Source organism: Argopecten irradians, chromosome 5, assembly GCF_041381155.1.
Source record: "Argopecten irradians isolate NY chromosome 5, Ai_NY, whole genome shotgun sequence".
Taxonomy (NCBI): domain Eukaryota; kingdom Metazoa; phylum Mollusca; class Bivalvia; order Pectinida; family Pectinidae; genus Argopecten; species Argopecten irradians.
In genome coordinates this window covers 44,182,080-44,206,914 of record NC_091138.1, presented here as the reverse complement: position 1 = coordinate 44,206,914, position 24,835 = coordinate 44,182,080, and the positions used below count along the sequence as shown (strand labels likewise).

Below are 24,835 nucleotides of genomic sequence, written 5' to 3'. Positions count from 1 at the left end.
GGCTAACTGATATATATATTTGTTTATCTATATTACTTTACATTCATTACCTCAGTTATTTGTACAAAGTTAATTATTAGGGTCATGGAAAATAAGGTTAATTTGATGTTATATATTATACATATGGATCAGATCTAAGATACGTCGAAGCATAATAGATTAAATGTATATTTTACATGTTGGGATATTATCTGACCCATGAAAAATAGAATGGAGGCTATTCATGTTTTTGATGTTGTTCTAATTATTGTTGCGTACTAGATGTGCAGTATTTATGTGCGAGTGGATACGACTCGAATTGAAATTAGGATTGTACCAGCCAAATGCTTGGGTGTAGCATTTGTCTTATTTTTTTTGAGGGGGGGGGGAGGAATGTAGCGGGAATGGATTTTTAGTGGTTAGGAATCATAGTTTACAACGTCGGGTTGGGTTATTTATGGGTCAGTTGTTATTGTTGGCATACCTTACTTGAAATCTCATTGCCTGTATTGGTCGTGGGATTGATACTTCGGCATATTTTGCAATATTATTCTTCGGTAGCTTGTCATGTTGATATTTTCTTGTGTTTTACCGGATGTAGACGCGTTTCTCCTTCCGTTTGTACTTAATAGCCATTTGCCGATATTTTGGATTACGTAATTTCATTGGTTGATATTTTCTATAGCATTAGGCCAGGATCGAGTATTTTGTAGCTTTTTGCACGAGACTTTTGCCGTATTCTACACGGGGTATAAATGATGTGTAACGTGATAATTCGTCAGTCTTTAGAAAGCCCTTGGCTGGTAGGCTCACTTTCTACTTCCTTTCTAGTCCCCTCTAACGTTAGGAGTCGGGCGGTGACTGTGGGTAGGTTTATTAGGTGCTAAATGTTACAGTATTACTAAGATGTTAGCTGTAGGTTTATACTGTAGGTGTAGGTATTAGTATCTGTATATTCTACGGTCCCTTGGGTTATATATTTGTACCGTACTTAGGTTATGGGGGAAACGTGTGGAAGTTGAGAGGAGTAGTATATGTATATTGTGATATGTTTTACCTTTGCAATCCATGTGTTGTTAATAAATATATCGTTAAGTTTATCTCTGCCTTGACTTTTACTTCATGGTACACGAAGCTGGTTTCTTAGGTGACCTTTGACCTACACAACGAACATATAGGGAGGGAACCGCGAGTGATTCCATAGAACCTGGGTTATTCAAGGTTTGTGACATATTAAAGGACACGACAAATCGAACCGTTACACGAGTTTCACTTTACAGGAACACACAACACAAAATATACCGCAGTCTGATAGCACACTCACCTCACACTTCACACACGCAAGACACTACATTACATGACCCTGTCTGTTTATAGCTTTATTATTTGCGTGTTTGAGCAACCCAGGCGTTATCTCAAGTACGCGTTTTAACAGATAAGCCTATGTATATCTCGCATGATAGCATTAATGCAGCACAGCAAGTGTAGATCATCACTAAGTTGTTGGGCGATTCGAAATGACATTAGTTGTCGATGGGCCGTAAAACTAAAACAAACAAAGCGATTCGATTAACGTCGTGTTTATTAACGGGCAGGACCTTTAAGGACGGTTACATGCGTTATGAATTTTTATGAGTGAATTCATTTATTACGTTCCCTACCTGCTTTACTATAGTAATTTTGATTTGGGTTTCACTATACAAGAAGACACAACACGAACATACCGCAATCTTCCAAAACACGCACATTGCATTTCACAGACACTACACACCACATACATACGATGTAGGAAGCCATCCTTTCATAACCGTGGCTGTTAATAGGACGTCAATTTAATAAAACATATAAATTCCCAAAAATGTACTTTTGTCGAGGGTGTACTGTAACATAGGCGAATGGTTATCTTGATTCTGAATACATTTATTAACATAACTTATTGACATTTATAAATGCTGGTTGTTGATCCGACACCGAGTGGTAAAATAAAACCGTATAACCAAAATCTTGTTACCAGCTACCAGAGGTTCGATTTGAGGTTATCGTTTTCTCTCTTCCTAACTGACCTTATCTTTCTTAATACCTCACTTGGCACCGCCTACCTTTTGGCCTTCGAGTTGAGCGTTCGCCAATGTGAGGAAGGCTCTTGGTTCTGTCCTCTGGCCGAGATACACCAAAGTGTATAAAATTGGTAGCTTCTGCTGCTGCTTAGCGCTCAGCATACAAGGAGCGGAGCGACTGGTTTACCCGTTGTCAGTATAGGGATCAACCAACTAAAAAAAGACCTTTGAAATGGCCCCTGTGTATACAAGATTGAGCCCATGATAGAATCTTAACCCGGCCGCTGATTGGCTGGCTAATTATGAATTTCAAAAGTAAAAATGTTTTCTGACAGGTAATTATTCCTAGATAACCATGATATCAATTTGGAAATTCATATCGAGATTTAGGTTCAAAATATCAATTTTGATAATGAATAGGTAAAAACATAAGAATTTCCGGATTTTTTAGTGCAAAATGCGCCTGATTTCAATAAAGCTACCCTGGTTGGAGTTTGAGCAGAAGGACCCAAACTTTTTTTTTCTATCTAGTGTTATATGAGAACATAGACTTTAATTATAGGACACAATACCTAACTAATATTTATTTGTTTTAATAATACAGTACAAAACTTTAACAAAGTTTAACACTGTGGTCTATGTAAAATCATTTAGTTGGTTGCTCTCTATAATGGGACCGGATGGGGTGTGTTACTTGGTGTCTTCGGCGGTATGCTTCAGTGATATAGCACTATAAAAAGGGCAACAGTTCCACTATACAATAAAAACACAACATGAGCATACTGCAGTCTCTCAAAGCACGCACTTCGCACTTCACACGCGCTACACACTGCATACATGGGAGGCCATCCTTACACGACCCTAGCTGTTAATAGGACGTTAAAATAAGCAAAAACGAAGTTATGTATTTAAACTCCAGCATTATGCAGTCTAGTCTATAGGGAAAATAGAAGGAATAAATGTTCTCAAAGGATATTTACACTCTATAGACAGAAACATATGGATATATATATTCTTATAAGAGAGTGACCCTCCTTCACTTAAATGAGTTGCTAAGGGAACCAATTTAGTCTAAAATTGTTGTGTCATCATTATTCGAATAAACGAAGTACCGCTTTCACGAACAATAATACAGTTTTGGATCAAAAAGGGAACCCTGTCATACACCTCTACAAGGTAATTTTAATTTGGCCATAGCACCTGTGACCTTTTGAATTTTTAAACGTATTTCATGGGTTTTCATTAATGTTGCTACATATAACATTTAGTTTTAGTAAAATTTGACCGTGGGCAAATTGCTATTGTTTGTGAAAGAGGTCCTTTATTGATATGTGATATGCTTCTCTCCTCTTAATGTTTTAGTAATTATTGCATTATCCAGGTGCGCGATACAGCCGGTCTGGGACCCCTTATCTAATGCATGACCAAGTTCGTACACACTAAAAGTTAGCTATGGCGCAATTCAAGTAGAGCTACGATATAGGTCATAAACGTGTGAAGATTATATGTCAATCTATAGCCCTATGTGTTTGTTTACGTGATAACAAACCGCATTGATGACCTCTCTGAAAAATATATGTTAAAATCGAATGAATGAGCAATGGAGGGTAACAAAATTAGGCTTAACTTAGAGGATTTCAACATCTCTGAAAATGCGGGATTTCTAAATAACAATAATTTGGTGAGTATGTCGCAACAAACAAACAAGTGTGATATAATTCAGCTATGTATACACTTGAATTGTAATATCTTTTACACATTTCAGATATCATAGATCAGAATCGCAAGCTTAGGAATAAATGCAGTAACAATTGTAAGATGAAACATTTTAGTTGATAATAAAAATTTGTTGGTTGCATATTTTTGCTTACAGATACCTGAGGGTTAGCGTCAGGTCGGAGTCCCTTGTATGTTATGGGGGTTAAACAGGGAGGTCAATTTTCTGTTTTGTCCAGTTTTGCTGGAACCAAATATATTTTTAATAATAATTTTTCATAAACTATAATAAAATACCAGGAAAAATGTCAAATATCATATTAAGTTGCATTATATTGGAACAACACAAAAATACTAGTCTTCTAAAATAACCTACACACCAAATACAAAGGAGGCCGTCCTGAAATGACCATGACTGTTAATAGGACGTTAATTAATCAAACAAACAAACACAATATAAAAACGTTCAGTTATTATAAGATTACACAAATATACCGAATATCCTAATACATGCACCACTTACTTCAAGCATTGCATGCAATTTCCGTTCTTAAAGGAGTAGTTAACATGTTATCCATGCGAACTATGCATACATTAAGAAATTTGTAAGATTTATCAATTTTGCCTAATTATTACCTCTTGATCTTTGATCAAACTTTTTATTTATTTTAAAAATGCATCTGAAGTGGCTACATGATTGCGCTTTGTTTACTGGGAAAAAGCATCAGAAACTCTAACAAGCACATCACACCAATCACATAGTGCTGACAATGGGCAAATTGGCAAAATTTCAAATCCGCCTAATTTATGCATATTTAGAATGGTAATCATGGGAACTAGAACTCTAACAATAAAACAACTATCATTATAGATCAAGCAGAGATTAACTAAATCAGCTTGATATCACTTAGTTGTACAGTTGAAATCAAAAGACAATGATGAAGGGACTACTGTATCATACTCGCTGTATCCTAAAAGCTTTAAGAGAACGTTCTTTTAATTGTTTATCTCCAAGCAGGAAAAGCTTCCGGAATATTTCAAGCCATGGAACGACCTGTCAAGCCGTATCTTAGAACTGATGGAAAGCAGAACTATAAGAGGACATGTAGACAAGGTATGATCTTAATGAATTCCCATATGTATGTCTACCACAGGTGGATTGGAATATGACAGCAAATTTAGATTCCAGTATGAACGCTTTGTTGATTCTTAACACCCAAATAGAAAGTATAAAGACAAGACACTAGACCCTAAACTGGGAATCACAAACACATTAATTTTTTTTGAAATTTTTGTTGAATATCTTCATTATCCATAATGAGAAGATATACAGTACAGTGTGCAGCAAGAATGCGACCAAAATCCCGGTCCCTAATTCACTAGGAATTTTACTTTGACAGGATAAGTTACTTTAAATAAAAATGTATTAATTGTGTATATAACCTGTGCTTAATGGTATTCGGCATATTACTATTCCCGTTTCGTCTTTAAAATGTTCAGCAAGAATAAAGTGGTAAATAAAATTATCAAACTTAAAAATTATTTTGAAACCGCAATTGTAACATAACATACGATAACATATGATAATGTCTTTACTTGTACTATTTTTATCTTGTATACAAAAATGATTTTGTTTGAAGCTTGAATTGCTCGATCATAAGAAGCTTTCTGGAGAAGCAGAGTTGCAACTTGCTCACATGCAGTTGTGCTTGTTTGTGGCCGGCTATATCTGGCAGAATGGGACAGATGATCCTGTTGGGGTAAGTCTTTATAACAAACTTGAAAACTTTCAGAACCCGAAAAATGGCAAATCAGTTCGTTTTAAAGCTAGTATTTCATTTCAGTTTCCTCACAAAAGTAGATATTGCGATAATAATATGCGACAGTGTATCTTAGGACAAAGTAATTATTACTATCCAATTATCTTACCATTTGTTTTAATTTTGTTAATACAATTGTTGCAAGATCTATAATATGTACGTTAATCATGCATATTTCAGTAAATACCAGAAAGTATAGCTGTGACATTTTGTGCCTATTTTAGCAAATACCAGCATGAATAGCTGTGACATTTTGTACATATTTTAGCAAATACCATCATGAATAGCTGTGACATATTTCAGAAAATACCAGCATGTATAGCTGTACCGTTTTACGGAGTTTCTGAAAGGTTGTCCTTAGCACCAGTTATGTGTTACTGTGATATCATAGTGTGGAACTGGCGACCTATTGACCCCGAAGCGTAAGTTGATTACAATGACATTCCTTATGCGATGTAGGTCCAGTACAACTTTTATCAGTTACGTAATAAATTTAACAGCTAGTTCTAGTTTCAATTTTATTATTTACTGTTATGGAATAAGATCAAAGAAAAAATACGACACAGTATAAATATCAAAAGACATTATAATGTGCCTTTGCCACTGACCAAAAGGCTTTGATGTTAAAATTGTATTTGTAATTTTCGGCGGCATGTTTCAGTGTTATAGCACTATGAAAAGGGCAACTGTTTCACTATACAAGAAGACACAACATGAATTTACCGCAGTCTCCAAAACACACAATTTACACACAACACACTACATTCTTGGGAGGCCGTCCTTACATGACCATAGCTGTTAATAGGACGTTAATTAATCAAACAAACAAATGTTGCAAGTATTCAAATATTGAATAATATCAAACTTTTAACTTTGCACATCATGTTTGGTATAGTCAAAACTTAAATTACTAAACTTATTTGGTGTAATGATTTATATTCGGCCAGAACAAAATGCTAATCTTTTTATATAAAATAATGAAGAAAATAAGAAATCCATACTTTGATTGTTGTAGACCATTATCGCTGGGGTAAGTACATCTCTTTATTCAAATCGGAACTCGTAGCTAGAACGCAACTCTGACATGAAAAACAATCTTGAATTTAATGCTAGAGTGACTAAATGTCACAAAGATGACGAAAATTCATCAGTATCATTCGAATCTAACAATGATATTTATAATATAGATCTCGATCTACTGATCATTGCTTGAGTAAAGGGTTTGTATAAAACTTTACCAACACGACAAAATATAATCTTAAAGTCATACTTTTAACTTATTGCAGCAACTTCCGAACCATTTACAAGCTACCTGGGGGAAATGAAGCCGACAGGTTTCTTACAGCAGCTATGGAGATTGAACTTACATTTGCTCCTGCAATTCAGGTAGGTTACTTTGAAGATAAAATTATTTTGTGTAGAAAAAATATCATTCTTACACCAAATAATTGCTATGTTAAAAGATATATAAGCCCTATTCAGTCCATTGAACAGTTCCTCTCTTTTTCATCGGGCAATATTTGATACATGTAAGACGTAGATAAATAAACTAAACTGTACCTGCTGCCGCTCGTAAGAGGCGACTAAATTTCGGATCTTTTCTTTTCTCTTCTTCCTAACTGACTTTATCTTTCCTAATGCCTCCCTTGGCACCGCCTCACTTCTGGCCTTGAGTTGAGCGTTCGCCCCTGTGAGGAAGGCTCTGGGTTCTGTCCCCTGGCCGAGACACACCAAAGTCTATAAAAGTGGTAGTTTCTGCTCAAGCTTAGCGCTCAGCATACAGGGAGTGGGACGACTGGTTCGCCCGTTGTCAGGATAATGTGACCGGGTGGGATGTGTTGCTTGGTGTCTTCCGCGGCATGCTTCAGTGATATAGCACTATAAAAAGGGCAACAGTTCCACTATACAAGAAGACACAACATGAATATACCGCAGTCTCCCAAAACACGCACCTTGCACAACATACACGCAACACACCACATACACGGGAAGCCGTCCTTACATGACCATAGCTCTTAATAGGACGTTAATGAATCAAACAAACAAACAAAATAAGCTAAACATTTAGTTCTCAAATGCGAAGTAATGGCCACGAAAACATTAATCGCTGTGTTTGATCAAAGTGTTTGGTAGGCGGAACTCTGGTTTTCCTCCACCATCACAGGTCCTTAAATGTTGCATGCTGCCTTCGACAACATACTCCAGTGATATAGCACCATAAGAAGACGCAATCCGCAGTATCCGAAAACATGCACCGCCTTTATACAAAGCATATTGTCAAATATACATAATATAATCTTCCTACAATAAATAGAACAATGGCTATATATAATAACGACTTTATTATGCTCAGCAGTCCTATTCTACAATACTCGGATCATTATTAATAACATTATCCCAACCCAAACACACATAATAACGCTTAGTTGTTGTACAATCCCTACAATGACGTTATTTTCCCGGCCATCTCCTTCGAGGCACGCACAAGTTAAAGATATTTAACGAACCCTAATCACTTCTATTTCTCACGATATTGCTTTACGCAGTCTCCAAGGACACGAACCTAGCACTTAACACACGCATGGGAGGCCGTCCTTACATGATCCTGACTGCCAATAAGACGTTAATTAACCAAACAAACTAAAACCCATACAATCCAAAACTTCGGCTCTTTCCATTTCTAGTCTTCTCAAATCTTGCAATATATTCACCTGATCTCTTATTCACCTCTCTGAATTTCATCAATTCTTCCTCCATCGCACAAGTCTTAACACATCGTTTATTAAATTATCCGTTTCCTTTATCAGTTCCTTCCTACCCTTCGTTTTCTCCTTCTGTCATGCAATAGGGGAAGCAGGTACATTTTTTTCCTCTTCTTCAATATAACATCCGAACGTCTCGCTTGACAAAACCTCACTTTTGACCTTTAGTTGAGCGTTCGTCCCTGTGAAGTAAGCTCTTGGTTTGGTCACCTGGCCGATTTACAGTGTTAGTTTCTACTCCTGCTTAGCAGTTAGTTTCTATTCAACATGCAGGGAGTAGGACGACTGGTTCGCAAGTTAGTATAATTTGACCGTTTGCATACATGTACATGGGAGGCTGTACTTACATGACCATAAATATATATAAATATATAAAGACGTCAAAATAATCAAACAAACCAACAAAAGGGCAATAGCTTTACGATACAAGAAGACACAACAACCAACAAGAGGGCAATAGCTTTACGATACAAGAAGACACAACACAAACATACCAAAGTCTCCTTAAACATGCACCACGCACTACATTATGGCTATACACTGCACACATGTGATGCCGTCCTTGTATGACCCTGATGTGAGTCTTCGGCGGCATGCTTCAGTGGAATAGCACTGAAAGGGACAAGAGTTACTCTATTGCAAGACGACACATCACGAATATACAGCAGTCTCCCTAACCTCAGACACACCATATTAATGGAGGACTGTCCTTAAATGACCCTGATAGCTATTAGGACGTTAATTTTATCAAAAAATACCATATAGCCAAATATCAACAAGATTTTATTAGGTCACCTGAGACGAAGTCTTAAATGACCTATTCTAATCGCCTTTTTATCCGTCGTCGTCCGTCGTGCATCGTGTGTCGTATGTCCATAAACAATTTACATTTTCGACTTCTTCTCAAAAACCGCTGAAGTAAATTCAAGAAATTTTGCACAAACCTTCTAAGGCATAAGGCCAATCAAAATTGTGAATTATATGGTCCCCACCCCCCAAGGGGCTGTGGGAGGGGCCAAAAGGGGTAAAATTGACTATAATTTCAAAAATCTCCTTCTCCACTCACAGATGTGATGGAGTCAAATACTCTTCATAGATAGAAAGGTCTAAAGGTAAAAATTGTGAATTATATGACCCTTGGGTTTCAGCTCTAAGTTTACTATAGTTTATGTAGGGAAAACACATTTTTGAGCTTTATTTTGTCATTTGTAAAAGGAAATGAGTCAAATGTTGTCAGAATTATCCCTATGAAATGGCCATTGAATCCTATTTTTCCATGACTGCCTCCCAGGGGCCTTAGGGGTGGGGCCAAAAGGGGTCAAATAAGCTATAACTTCAAAAATCTTCTTCTGAAATTCTTAAACTGGTAGAATCAAATACTCTTCATAGATGGAAAGCTCTTAAGGTCCTTTACAAAAATTGTGAATTATATGACCCTGGGGTCTCATGTTTCCCCCTGGGGAGGGGGTCAAGTTTACTATAGTTTATATAGGAAAAACACATTTATGAATGTTATCTGCTTATTTTTCATAGGAAATTAGTCAAACTGGGTTAGAATTATTAGCCTGAGATAGCATTTTATCGTCATATCCGTATTAGTCCTGGCCGACCCCCAGGGACCAGAGGGACGGGGCCAAAATGGCTAAAATTTCAAAAATTTCTTCTGAATTCACAGGTTTGATGGAACCAAATAATCGCCATAGATTAAAAAGTGAAATTTATAAAATCACTGACACTGATTGACTTCTAGTTTGGTTTTGTTGTTTAACGTTAGCAAAGCAAATTGGAATTTTAAGCATAAGGTTTGGTAACATAATACACTAACTATCAAAATGAAAAACAAAAAGATAGAAAAATTCTAATACGAAAGTTCAACTTTAAAGTTTATTTTTTTATAGATTTGAACCAGCACTCGGGTGACCGTCACTCTTTGGCCTCTTGTTTTTACTTCCAATCATTCTCTAGATACAACAAATGGTTACTGACGTGGGCTGTTAGCACAAGCTGACAACACCAGAATATAAATGTGAACCATAAAGATCAGTTTTGAATTCGACTTGTTTGTTTGTTTTATTAACGTCTTATAAACAGCCAGTGTCTTGTAAGGACGGCCTCTCATGTATAGGGTGTGTAGTGGGTATGTAGTGCAAGGTGTGTGTTTTTGGGAGACTGTGGTATATTTGAATTTGAAAGCATTGTCATACTAAATATTACTTTACAGCGGATATTGGATGCCATATACGCCACTGAAGCCTCCGATTCCGCCTCATTGACGAGCTGTTTAGAGGACATAGGACTCGTGCTTGGGAAAATGACAAAACTGCTCCCCAAATATCACGGTAAACTGAATCAACACATTTTCCCTAATTACAGTGTGGAGCTTAATTTGGTTTGCACACGCTACATGGCCCTGCAGGTAGAGCGTTAGAATTGTACCTGCAGCCCCTAATGCATGATCGTAAAAGGCAACTAAATTTAGGATCTTATCTTTTCTCTTCTTCCTACTTGACTTTGTTTCCTAATGCCTCCCTTGGCACCGCCTCACTTTTGGCCTTGAGTTAAGCGTTCGCCCCTGTGAGGAAGGCTCTTGGCTCTGTCCCCTGGCCAAGACACACCAAAGTCTATAAAGTGGTAGTTTCTGCTCCTGCTTAGCGCTTAGCAAACAGGGAGTTGGACAACTGGTTTGCCCGTTGTCAGTATAATGTGACCGGGTTGGGTGTGTTGCTTGGTGTCTTCGGCGGCATGCTTCAGTGATATAGCACTATAAAACGGACAATAGTTCCACTATACAAGAAGACAAAACATGAATATACCGCAGTCTCCCAAAACACGCACCTCGCACAACATACACGCAACACACCGCATACATGGGAGGCCGTCCTTACATGACCATAGCTGTTGATAGGACGTAAATTAATCAAACATACAAACACACGCTACACACTGCATACATACGGGAGGCCGTTCTTACATGACCCTGGCTCTTAATAGGACGTTAAAATAATCAAACAAACAAACAATTTGTTTCGAAGAGTTAACGTTATATTACCAGCTAGGGTATTTTAATTACGACCTCCCCTGTATGTGTTTGTTCTTGGGAAATAGGTGAAAAACGATTGATACACACATGGGTAAGGGAGCTAACTACCTAAATACATTTGTCTTATCAATTAAACTTTGTTTGATGTTTTACAGATTTGATCTCGCCAAATACGTTTTTCAATGTACTTCAAGTTTACTTCGGAGGGTATGTATTCCGTTTCTATTTTTATTTTCTCATGTTCGATAGTTTCAAGACAATAAATGTAAGGTTCATCATTACTGCAATCAATATGCATGTATGTGTGTTGGCTTCAGTATAAGTGTGAGATAGATAGAACATGTCTACGGAAAACAGATTTTTCATAGGTATTTCAATTTCAGGAACCTTCTGAATTCACAGATGTGATGGAATACATGTACTCTTCATATAATATAAAATCAAATTGGTAAAAACACTTTACTAATTGACTTCAAGAGCATGCTGGGTGCAATAGGTCAATATTCATAATGTTTGTATTTTTATTTCATTCTTTCATCATGTATAAAATCTCGGGTGAACGTGAAGGTTCGTAGGTCTCTTGTTTGTTTATATGTTTATTTTGAGAATGACCTTAGAATAGATCGCCTCGACAATTTGACAATACTTTTTTGAAATTCATTCATATGTACTGCGTCAAGCAATTCAAATACTAAAGATTTACGCGTTTACTAAAATCCAGTGTTATATGAAATATATTATTTCTCTTACCCGGACCAAGCAACACACCCCACCCGGTCACATTATACTGACAACGGGCGACCCAGTCGTCCCACTCCCTGTATGCTGAGCGCTAAGCAGGAGCAGAAACTACCACTTTTATAGACTTTGGTGTGTCTCGGCCAGGGGACAGAATCCAGAGCCTTCCTCACAGGGGCGAACGCTCAACTCAAGGCCAAAAGTGAGGCGGTGCCAAGGGAGGCATTAGGAAAGATAAAGTCAGTTAGGAAGAAGAGAAAAGATAAGATCCTAAATTTAGTCGCCTTTTACGATCATGCAATAGGGGCAGCAGGTACAATTCTAACGCCCTACCTGCAGGGCCAAAAATTTACGCGTTTACCAAAATCCAGTGTTATATGGAATATATTATTTCTCTTACCCTGACAGGGATATCCAGAATTTTTGGGCTTTTTTTTTTTACATCAGAAAATATTTTTTGTGCAGCTCTAACATGGATTTCATTCCCTGATACATTGTACTTTCAAATAAAACAAATATTTCATTTCGTGGAAATTAAGTAAAAATGGTTCTAATATTAACACTGTACAATTGTAGTTGAGTTGACAATTTTTTTCTTTGTTTCATATATTAATGATTATAATACAGATCCTTATTATCATTTGTTCGATATGAGGATCTGAGAACATCCCATTAGGGGTCACGTCAGGATGCCCTTTGGGTGGGGACGAACTAGTTTGAAAAAAAACTGTCCGAATAATTTTCGTGTACGTAGTCATGTCGCCCAAAGTGCACAACAATTCTAAATATGTATGCTTACTTGGACGAAATGGCGTTAACAATTCACGTAGAAATATGTAGAAAATGTATTTGATCTGGAATACACGTGATAAAAGGTCATCCGAACGTGACCCCATATCGGGTATTGTCAGATCCTATGTTGAACGGAGTGGTTACAAGGATCTGTATTTTAATCAGATTGATATTAATTTAATTAGTATTAAAATATTACATCTTAATGAACCAGGGTCAACTTCAAATGTAGTTATAGTTGACAATTCTTTTCTTTGTTTCATATATTAATTCAATGAATTGGAGTATTAAAATTAACCTAAACGTTAGGTCCTAAATATTCTGAAAAGAAAAAAATGTGAAAATTTGTATTGAAAAGTCTATAAAAGTGGTAGTTTCTGCTCCTGCTTGGCGCTCAGCATACAGGGAGTGGGGACGACTGGTTCGCCCGTTGTCAGTTTAATGTAACCGGGTGGGGTGTGTTGCTTGGTGTGTCTTCGGCGGCATGCTTCAGTGATGTAGCACTATAAAAAGGGCAACAGTTCCACTATACAAGAAGACACAACATGAATATACTGCAGTCTCCCAAAAACACGCACCCTGCACAACATACATGCAACACACCGCATACATGGGAGGCCGTCCTTACATGACCATAGCTGTTAATAGAACGTAAATTAATCAAACAAACAAACAAAAAAATCTGACACTAGAGTAAAAAACAAGCTACACGAGATCTTTGCACGTGAGATACAAAGTAGTGCACAGGATAAGAGAAAAATAATCATTCACCTAGGTGAGACAGGATATCCCAACCCTCGGGATGGGATTCTTAAGCTGTCAAACAATCGACAAGCCTTATGTTTGACATCTTAGAATATTACCCCTCGGGTTGAGATTCTCCTGTCTCAGCCCACAGGGGGTGAAAGATTCTATTATATTTAACCGATCGTTTTATACCACTTTTACAAGTAAAGCATTGGCTACCTCATTTAAAGCTTGATATCAAATACATGAAAGGTAACATCAGGATCACGTAACGATACAGACTAAATTGATAAAACGGCTTTTTGTAACTATATATATGGCGTTTATTGTTTTTCTTAGTCTTGTTTCCAAAACACACATCCGCACTTCATACACGCAACACACTGCACACGTGGGAGGCAGTCCTTTCCTGATCCTGTCAAAAACACATTATTTAATCAAACGAACAAAAATTGTGATAATTATTATGGTTTCTGTTTTAGATATGGACCAAACACACCCTTACCAGAGGGACTCGTGTTTGAAGGTGTGCGTGATGAACCGGTTAAAGTAAGTTCTTTAAAGAGAAATCGAACTCGCGTTCTATTTCTAATTTCAGTAAAATTTAGAACAATTTGAAAAATACGGGAAAAAATGTGAAGTAGACAAAATTCAGAAAACATAATGTGGAAAAATACGGAAATCGGAAATACAGAGTTATGCGCAAAAATGTGGAAATAACTGCATAGAAAATACGTACAACCAAAATGTGGAAAAATGTCTTGTCTACCATCTCCAAGAAATTCCATTTCTTCGTTAGGTACTGAAAATTTAAAACAAAACAAAATATTTAATTGCATTGTCCATTTTACAGTACAAAATTGGTGCTTCATTATTATATATGTGAAGTTCCTCTTCAGAAACACTTAACCAATATCCAAACTACAAAGTTGATAACATTAGAGCTACCTGCGTGTATGTATCTAACGCTTATTTGAAAAATGATGTGAATGTCCTTCCATTAAATTTGCAATAATACAGTATCGAGATCTTAAAATATATATATTTTTTTAAATTATATATGTGAACAACGTGTCTAAACAATACAAGATTTTTATTTTAGAAGATAGCAAGAATAATGTAGGCCTAGATTCTTTCATCATAAATAATTCCAAAATATATGTAAAACCAGCTACAGTGGCAACGGTCAAATTTTGCCAGTGAATTCTTGCAAATTTTGAAAGTACCCATTGTAACCATCGCTTGAAAATTTGTGTGTACTTGGTAATATTTTAAGGAAACCTACACGGTAAGATTTTCTGTCATGTCTTTCTTCAGGTAAAATTCGCGTATAACAATACAAATACAACTAGTCGATGGTGAGAATGGGTACTTGACGACAATGATTGGTCGTCTGCTAGTATTGGGAAAGCTTTACCGGACAATCGGTGAATCTTCTGAAGATTTTCAGATACTTCGATAATAAAATAAGAGAGGGGCATGAACGTGTTTTTGTTTCATTCTCGACGTCTTGTGTTGTTTCTCAATGTCTATGAAGCGTGTGGTTCGTGTTTTGGAAGACTGCGGTATATCCGTGTTGTGTCTTGCATGACCATAGCTGTTAATAGGACGTAAATTAATCAAACAAACAAACAAACAAAAGTATAGTGGAACTGTTGCCCTTTTTATAGTGCTATATCACCGAAACATGTTGCCCGTCACATCATACGGACAACGGGCGAACCATACGTCCTACTCCCTGTATGTTTAGCAAGGAATTCTTTTTGTCGAGTTTCTAGTCAACTGTTTCGAGTCAACATTTGAGTTTCTAGTACTCTTTTTTGAGTTTTCAGTTACAAAGTTAATTAGTTAGGTCTAGTTTAGATTTTACATCATTTTAATATGTACGCGAACAACCAATGGGTATATGGTATATTTTGCAAGTGGATACTTGATTTTTCTAGTGGTTCTATCGAAGGATAAAGTTGTATAGGGTATCGATATTTGGAACAGCGAAGCCAATATGAATGCCGAATGGACAGAGACAAATTCAACATAAAGAACTATTGAAAATATTTCAGTTGACACACATAGCCACAAAGGATCCACTGGCAAGCGTAAATCTGACGAAAATGTCTCTATTAGAAGCAGCAAGACAAAGTTGCTAGGGCAATTAGAAAAGAGACTAAATCACGTCCATTTAACAAAGGAATATCAGAAGACGGAAATGAATAAATATCAATCAGCGGAGAGCAAAGTTTCACGCCAATGGAATGAGATGGGCTTCATCATTTGCAAGAGAATTGAAATCCTTATCATTCAATTTAATTAAAATATTGAATAGGAGGCGTTTTTGCCCTTCGTGCCTTTACTCTTTTATTTCTATTTTACAAAAAAGATAGGTATACAGTTATAATGATAATGTATATGCGTAAAATATTTCAAATCAAAATTTTCAATATTGCCACATTGTCGATTTTAAGTATGTGTTTTATGGTGTCATAATTGATACTTTTTAACTTAAGGTAAGGTAACTAGACTATGTATGCAAATTTCCATGTACTGTTGGACTGAATTATTCCTTTAATGCGATATACATTAGCCATTGACCTTTCATAATAACGATAATAATATGTTACCATACTAATGGGGTTTAATTGCACAAAGTATCAAAGGACAAGATGATAACCTCAAGGCTGTTTGTGAAATCAATTGTTGATGTCCAATCTTAATGTCTTCGGCGGCATGTTTCAGTGATATATCACTATAGTAAGGACAACAGTTCCACTATACAAGAAGACACAACACGAACATACCGATGTTTCCCAAAACACGCACCTCGCACTTCATACACGCTACACTCCACATACATGGAAGGTCGTCCTTACATGATTATGGCTGTTAATAGGACGTTAATAAATCAAACAAAAATATTAATTGGGTTATTACTAAATATGTGCAGCGGGGGGATTAGTCGTCAACTATGACGAATGTTCAAGGTTTAAAGGAGGAGTGTCAATTTGGGCCCTCTGGTGGCCATGACCGATAAGCATTATTTTTTGTTTACAGATACCCGGGGTTTAAGACATCATGATATGACATTTGATTAAGATCAGGTCGGAGTCCCTTGTTTGTTGTGGGGGGTAAGATAGAAGAGGCAATTTTCTTTTTGTCTCGTTTCGTTGAAACCAAATGATATTTTTAAATGATTTTTCATGAATTAAGATGCATTTATATGTTGAAAGGAAAACATTTCGGAGAATATAAATTAATGTAAAAAATAGCTCAAGGTGACCTAATTTTGTTAAATGTCAATTATTCAAGAATTAAGTTCATCTGGTGCCATAATATACCTGAAAAAAAAGTTATATACATTATATTAGATTGCATTGTGCAACATATTTGCATATCATAAAGAATATTTTGAGATCGGATGGGGGAGGAGAGGGATTTTTATTTTTTAATCTTTAAAACAACACTATGTGTTTTTTCTTATGTTCAGAGGGTCATATACTTGCTCAAATACTTTGCTATAAAATTTTGAAATGCAATAATTATTTTGTAAATGTTTTAAAGTTATATGTGCCGTATTTTTCATAGTGACGAAACAAGAAGAGCTTTTAATATGTTATTCAACTCCAAAAGTTACCAACATATTGAGAATTACAATACTTTCAATGTATAGGTTTTAGTTTTACGAGTACAAAAGAGAGCTGAAAATGATTTTTGGCAGTACTGCCAAAAATCATTATATTAACATCTTCAGTGTAGTGAAATGAGTTCATACGGTCAGACCATGAAGCCATATTGTTGTCCACAATTTCATTGCGCATTTTTACAGTTACATTTTTATTAATATTGTAAAGTGATTTCTGAAGGTATGTCTCCATCTAAACGTGTATAAGGCATAAAAAACAAGAATTTCACAGTGCATAACCTATGTGTTCCAACTAACGTTTATAAGGCATTATATATGTTTGTCTGTCCATTTGAATGATTTTCACAGCTTTATTAAAACTTTAAAACTTATAGTTTTCAATAGATAATTGAAGAAAAAAAACATGTCCAAATTTTCGGCCAGTTAAGGCACATATAACTTTAAATGTGCATTGCATTATATATAATTAATTCTCTCAAATGCCATTCATTGGAGAAAATAGTAAAATTTGAGCCAGTTTATCTTAATTATGAACATAACAACACATTTATAGACGATTTGAAGTTCAAAAATTAAAAAAGATCCTGCTCCCCCTCTCCAATCCCATCCCATCCACAATATTCTTTACCTAAGTTTATAAATATGTAAATATATAGCTCAATGGAATCTAATATGATATATAACACCTTTTGTGGTATATTATGGCACCAGATGAACTTTATTCTTAGATAATTGACATTTTACAAAAATATGTCACTTTGACCTTTATTTTGACACCTAAGTCATATTTTCCAAAATGCTTTATTTTCAACATAGAAATGCATTTTATAATTAACGAAAAATCATTAAAAATATAGCATGGTTCCAACAAAACTGGACAAAAGAGAAACTTGTCCCTCCTGTTTAACCCCCTATAACTCACAGGGGACTCGGACCTGCCTTAATCATATGTCATATCATGATGTCCTTACCCCCGGTATCTGTAAACAAAAAATAATGCTTATCGGTCATGTCCACCAGAGGGCCCGAATTGATACTCCTCCTTTCATGTGTATAGATAGTAATACATTGTTTTGATGATGATTAATATTGCTTTTAACACTATTAAACTATTTGAATCCATCGATTGTGAAAAAATCCCGTTCCCATCATCAATTTGGCATCATAGATAATTTTTGTTTTAATGAGATCTAATCAACTATAGAGTTTACTCATCCCCCCAGGGTTCTCTGCACTTATCAAAATCTGTCAAGAAGTTTAGGAGGAATTCGTCGGACTAAAATGTGTCTAAAGACATACGGAAGGACAACCCGATTCCAATATACCCCCTTAACCTCGTTGCGGGGGTATAATTAAATAACGATTTTCCATTGAGCAAATGCATTCATTGATACACATTTTTAATTGTTGATAAAGTCATGTTTTTTGCTATACACTCCCATGGTTGTTATCTGGAGGTGGAACGTGTCTTGGTATGCGAAAGTGTAATTTAGTATTCTATACTGTAAATTCAGCGATTTCTCACAGTGAAGTGGAGTGGGTAAACATTGTTTGAAAGGTTATTTTACATGATACTGTCTATCATACGGCTGGTGTAACGAATTACAATTTCACATTCAGCCAAACAAAGTCATGTACCATGCTCAGGTATTGTTTTGCGAGAAAATCGGAGGCTTTTTGCAATAAATTTGTAAATAAATAAAGACATTAATAATCTCTTGCATTTTCAGAAACTGCAATCATATTGTCACTGAAACGCAATATACACGTATAAGAGTATTTCATGAAGCATAGAAAAGACACTTTCGCATACCTAGACACGTTCGACCCCCTGTTATATAACTGTCTATTATATTTCCATTTCATTAATAGTAATGATGTGGGATTATTTAACAATTAAAGGATTGTTAGATTACATTTATTGGAGATATAAATGCAATCTGGGTGGCAGTTAAATAGATTAGCGCCGTTAGAGTAATGGGAGTCGCAGTGGCCAAATGTAAATATTTATGTATAAAATGCGTTTAATCAAACCGTTAAACAACTAACTACATTATTCTGCATTTGCATATTACATATCTGCCCTTGCGGTAGCTATTGTAATTCACATACTAATGGCGTCACAATGGATACCTATCCGCAAGGGAGACAAATCTGTAATATGCAACCATATGACAGTTGACAAAAATATGCGTAAATTTATACTTTCCAGGCGATGTCATGCAGTGGTGCTCAAACATCCACGTTCTCATTATTAGACGCCGTTTTTGGGGTACAGCACACTGAAGGTAAATTGAACATTTGCACAGAAGTTTAAAAATATTTAAAAAAATATTTTATATTATACAGATCTTAATTTTGACATTTTTCATTATTTGATTTCTGCTCTTATCTACTTTCGAATAATTCAATCTTTATCAAAAAATCTTTATTTCGTTTAAGAATTTCGGTTGTAGTCCAGGGGATCGGAGCCAAGATTTATACACCCCACCTTCTCCAAAGGAAATTTCTTTATTCGGGCCATACGAGTTAAACTCATTGTACTCTAATATACCGTTAGCTGTCTCCAAAATTTTCGGGTTTATTCCTCTCGTTTTACTTCTCATTCATGTTACAACATTCAGGAAATATCTACCATTCGTGAAGTTTTGCTAAAATGTCAATTTGATTAAAAACTCCGTTTTATAGTGGAGATGACAACATCCCATTACAGGTCACGTTTTGGTGACATTTACACTAGTGTCCTGTACTTCAGTTCTCAATTGTATTTTCGCCATATACGATGTGCATTTAGCTGTTGAGATGGCTATATACTCGAAAATGATTCTGACAGTTCATGCAAACCACTTCGTTCTCCATATAGGTCAATTCAAAATAGTCGCCAAAACGTGAACCTAATGCGATGTTGTCAGTTGTTTTTATAAAAAGAGAAAGAGAGTAAGTAATTTAATTATTTTGAACACGTATCTTATTAAGATAATGAAATTTATTCGGTTGATTCCATTGTAGTGCGTTTATTTGATATTTTTGGTTTATTATAGCTCGCTTAAGTACGACTTAAAAAATAAAAACCAATAACCAATAAACATACTACAATGTATATTAAAATTATATGTTCCATAACATTTTGACGAGTTATTTGTTCTTCTTCAGTAATCTATTGAAAACCATGAGTTTTGATGAATTTGAATATGAAAATCATTCATATGCACATATAATATGTATGATGCTTAAATACATTAGTTACAATACAAAATTTAAGCACATAAAAAATCTAGTTTTTTTATGCCTTATGTATGTTCAATTGGAATACTGCCTGCAGAAATCAATTTTACATTACTTGATAACGCGAGAAAAAATTGAAATAAAATTGTCGAATAATCTGACCGTATATACGAGTACTCATTTCATAGTATTGCCAAAACTCATTTACAGTTTTACTTTGTCTTTTAATTTAAACCTTTAAATCGTAAGTATTGTAATTCCCCAAATGTTGGTAATTTTTTATGGTGAATAAAATATTAGCTCTTCTTCATTCCTTATTATGAGAATTATGGCACATGTAATTAAACATTGAAGAAGGTATCATAATGGACGAATGTGTGAAATTCATTTGAATGACACAAATATTATCTATATCGCAATACCATGTGCTACCTATTCAATATGTAATGGCATCCATCTTGTTTCAGGTAACCGAACTAGATTCCTTGCGTTTAGACACAACATGCCACAAGGACACAGGCGGCTTATAGAAATATTAGAACAGAGATCCAGAATACGACAATACGGTAAGTTAGCAAAAACAAACCAAGAATTTGCTTCATGCAATATACAAGTATAATAGCAAAAATACACAAACAATACGCATAATACAGCAAAATAGTTCACGTGCTTTTTTATTGATTTAATTAATGTCCTATGAACAACCAGGATCATGTAAGGACAGCCTCTTATGTATACAGTGTGTTGCGTGTGTTGGGAGACTGCAATACGTTCGTGTTGTGTCTTCTTGTACAATTGAACTGTTGCCCTTTTTATTGTTATATCACTGAAGTATACAGCCGAAGGCACCAACCAACAAACCCTCCCTTATATATTTTCTGTTAATATTACTACATGTATATTCACTAGGCTATTAGTATTCAATAAATGTTTTTAAATGTATTATTTTATTTCTTAGTCAATTATTCCGGAGACAAGGCACTGATGTCAGCGTTTGAAACTTGTCTACAGGGACTAGCCGACTTTCGTAGTTACCACATCAAGATGGTCGCCAAGTAAGTAGGTGGTCAACACGGTTGAAAGTTGTGAATTCTTACTGAGAATACCAAATATACTTCATGACAAAAAGAGATGCTAATTTTCGTTATCAATTCAAGGGGCAATTTAGTTAAACAGCATTCATTATGCATTTGTGTACCATTCATGAATCCTGCTCAGGAATGAATATAACTTACATATTATACCTACTTATTCGTTATGTAGCTATGCGATTGTGAATTGCAACGATAGTAACAACATGGACTTTGTCAAAAAGGTTTGTATGATTTATAGAATGGATTAACTGAATAACCGCTGTATTTATGCGTTTAAACTTGCTTCTATCACTGAATTGCCTCTTGATGTGTAGTATCTTCATTATAAGTCTACTTCTGCTGGAGCCGATATCTGAATAAACTATCCATTGCGTTTTAGATATCATAAAATACCCAAATTAAATAACTGTTATGTATGTGACTTAATATGTAAAGCAATAATGTATTTTATTTTATTTCCATATCACAGTACATTAAAATAAATACAGTCAAACCTTGATGTATCGAAGTTCAAGGGACCGGCAGAAAAATTTCGAAACATTGAGACTTCCAATTATTCATGGTTGGAGTTAAACCGAAGTTTTTCTTACCATGACCAACTGTGGTACTTAGCTTGTGTACATGTCGTCTCCGTTCCTTAAAGTTTATAATCATTGTATTTACCACAACAAAAACAAAACGAAGTATGCAATTAATCATGTGTATCACTATCGTAAGCAATATATTATAAACAAGACTTATGTGTACTAGGCCTAACCCATATGTACATACATGTGGTGACTATTGAAGCGATGGTTTAAATGTTACGGAATGAATATAAAAAACGAAAACACGTAAGAACGAAACTAAAAAGGAGGAACCGAATGCGCTACAACACCAACAAAAATACTTTGATTTGGAATGATCGATCTGCTCTAGTATTTATGCCGAAGTTTTCGAATGTAACAATTTTGAGAATGAGTTACTATATTATGTAACACGCTATTTACCATTCCGTAAATTCTACAAACTGCTACCAATGGCGGCGGCGATCATCAAACTCGACTAACAGTATCTTTGCCGTACTAATAATTTAATAGCGTAGCTTGTAAAAACAAAGCACCTGGTATCGGCCTGATCAGTGATATTAATTATCTTGATGATATCAAGCAAGCAACAAAAGCTGTCATAATACCTATTGTCCGGCGAAGGGCCGCCGCGAGATACGGGTGTGACAGCACGCCGCGGGGCATAAACAAATTTTATTTGAATCATCCAGTATCAGTAACCTATGATTCTATAACAAATGGCCCATGAAAAAAGTTTGATACATCGAGAACTCTGATTCATACATGGGTTTGTTAGTAATGTTATATAATAGTGAACTAATTCGGGACCAAGCAAAAAGTTCGATACAGCGAGAAAATCGATTCATCGAAGTTCGAATCATCGAGGTTTGACTGTAAAGAGATAATTTGTCGATGTTGATGAAATTGTAACGTAGCGGATGTTATACGTTTCGTTCCATTATATATTTTTCAGTTGTTACATAATGATGTGGGTATATGTGTATTTACTTTACCTTAAGTTATATGTGCCGCGTAATTTTCTCTTCAGTATTCTTTTAAAAACCATAAGGTTTGATGAATTAAGCTGTGAAAATCATTTTGAGCTCTCATTTGTACTCCAATTCAATGAGCGTAATTCTGTTACATAACCAAGAAGCAAAATATGGCATAAATGTATTGTTCTATATTCCTTATGAAACATATAACAAGAAATATTGACAAATTCCACGACATTGTAAAGTATTTTGATGGATACCGTTGAAATTCCAAATCGTCGATCAATACGATTAAGCAGGTTTCACATGTATGCTGTACATCCAAAGTCACGTACGTTCATCAAATGAAATACATAACGACTGACGAGTTGTTGAAATTATATTTAGACAAGAACATGCATCTAATAACGTAAACACACTACTGTAGGAGCAATTTGAGTAGTTCTATACACAAAATCCTTCACTACACTGGCAAGGGTCAGGGTTAGGCATACAAGACGTCCGACCACAATGTGTAATGAGGCACAGCAAGCGAGCTTGAATATTTCACATACATTTCACTACAGTGGGCTTTTCTAGCATATCACAGTAAAACCAACTAATTTAATTTCTTTTACAACTGGTTTGTTTCCGATCTATATGCAAATTTTAATGTATTCCTAGACTGAATTGTCTCTTGAAACAAATTTGTTTAACAGGTATTTCGTGATCCCTAGCAAGGGAAGTGTCCCTGGCATACAGAGTATGTATTTTCTTTTTCTTAAATAGTGTAACGATTACATTGATATTTGCATAATTAATATTTTCCTGTAGTTGATTCTACAACTGTGATGTCATACGTCATACTTCACTTGTTTGCTCAAATTTTGAGCTCCCCAGGTTGGTGTCATTTGGCCATCGTTGTTTTTACAAATATGATGGAAGTTGTACAATTCCGATCAGATAACAATAAAGACGCGAACTTTAACGATGCCACATAATCGGTGATAATGACTATTAATATGCATTTACATATTTGTATATCAATGTGTATGTAAAGGTCCCGAAAAGATTACTATTTTCTTGTATAAACATGCATTTATGAAGTATATGCATCATACTAATATTTTAGACTATATTGAATATAGAAATTATGTCGAGGCGTCTTGATTAATTATTATGATTTACATATTTTGTTTCAGATACAATGGCCTTCCTCAAAAGTATGAGAAATGAATCGACAATTAACTAGAATACTGATTATGATACGAAGATTTGTCGATCCTTAACCAGAATAAACTCCTGTATATACAGTTTGCACTGACATGGACTCAATAACAATGCTCTCTAGTATTATCATTATCAGTGTATAATGATAGTACAACACGTGCAGCGATCTTATTGCTACGGGAATCGTCGCTGGCGTAGCATTGACTTTTGGAAGATATGATTGACTCGATTACAATCAGCTGTTCAATCGAATTCGTTGACGATGACAGGAGAGAAAAATATGTCTTAATTAATAAAACAAATATGCAACTGTTGCGAGAATAATTAATAAAATTTACACGGACCCCATTATCATTATACCCTCATAACCTCAACAAAATAAAAATGTGTTCCTTAAGTAATTAATCCGAACTTTACAATCGTGTTAATGATTAAAATAAATATAACAATAGGTATTTTGAAATATATTTAAATCT

At 35.3% G+C, this 24,835-nt stretch overlaps 1 protein-coding gene across 1 annotated transcript; it reads left to right on the top strand.

Moving 5' to 3' along the window:
* Positions 1-3,577: 3,577 nt before the first annotated feature.
* LOC138324597 (indoleamine 2,3-dioxygenase 2-like) lies at positions 3,578-24,440 on the top strand. The gene is made up of 14 exons (XM_069269648.1): positions 3,578-3,717; positions 4,771-4,866; positions 5,393-5,512; positions 5,876-5,994; positions 6,588-6,602; positions 6,859-6,958; positions 10,556-10,673; positions 11,530-11,581; positions 14,134-14,200; positions 19,501-19,576; positions 20,981-21,079; positions 21,472-21,568; positions 23,849-23,892; positions 24,332-24,440. Exons 1-14 carry the CDS (start codon positions 3,637-3,639, stop codon positions 24,379-24,381), a joined length of 1,134 nt encoding a protein of 377 aa, XP_069125749.1. The 5' UTR covers positions 3,578-3,636; the 3' UTR covers positions 24,382-24,440.
* The last annotated feature ends 395 nt before the right edge of the window (positions 24,441-24,835 follow it).

Coding starts and splice junctions, on each gene's coding strand:
- LOC138324597 (XM_069269648.1), top strand. CDS start 3,637: ATGGAGGGTAACAAAATTAGGCTTAACTTAGAGGATTTCAACATCTCT. Junction 21,569..23,848: donor CACATCAAGATGGTCGCCAA/GTAAGTAGGTGG, acceptor TTTGTTTAACAG/GTATTTCGTGATCCCTAGCA. Junction 23,893..24,331: donor AAGTGTCCCTGGCATACAGA/GTATGTATTTTC, acceptor ATTTTGTTTCAG/ATACAATGGCCTTCCTCAAA.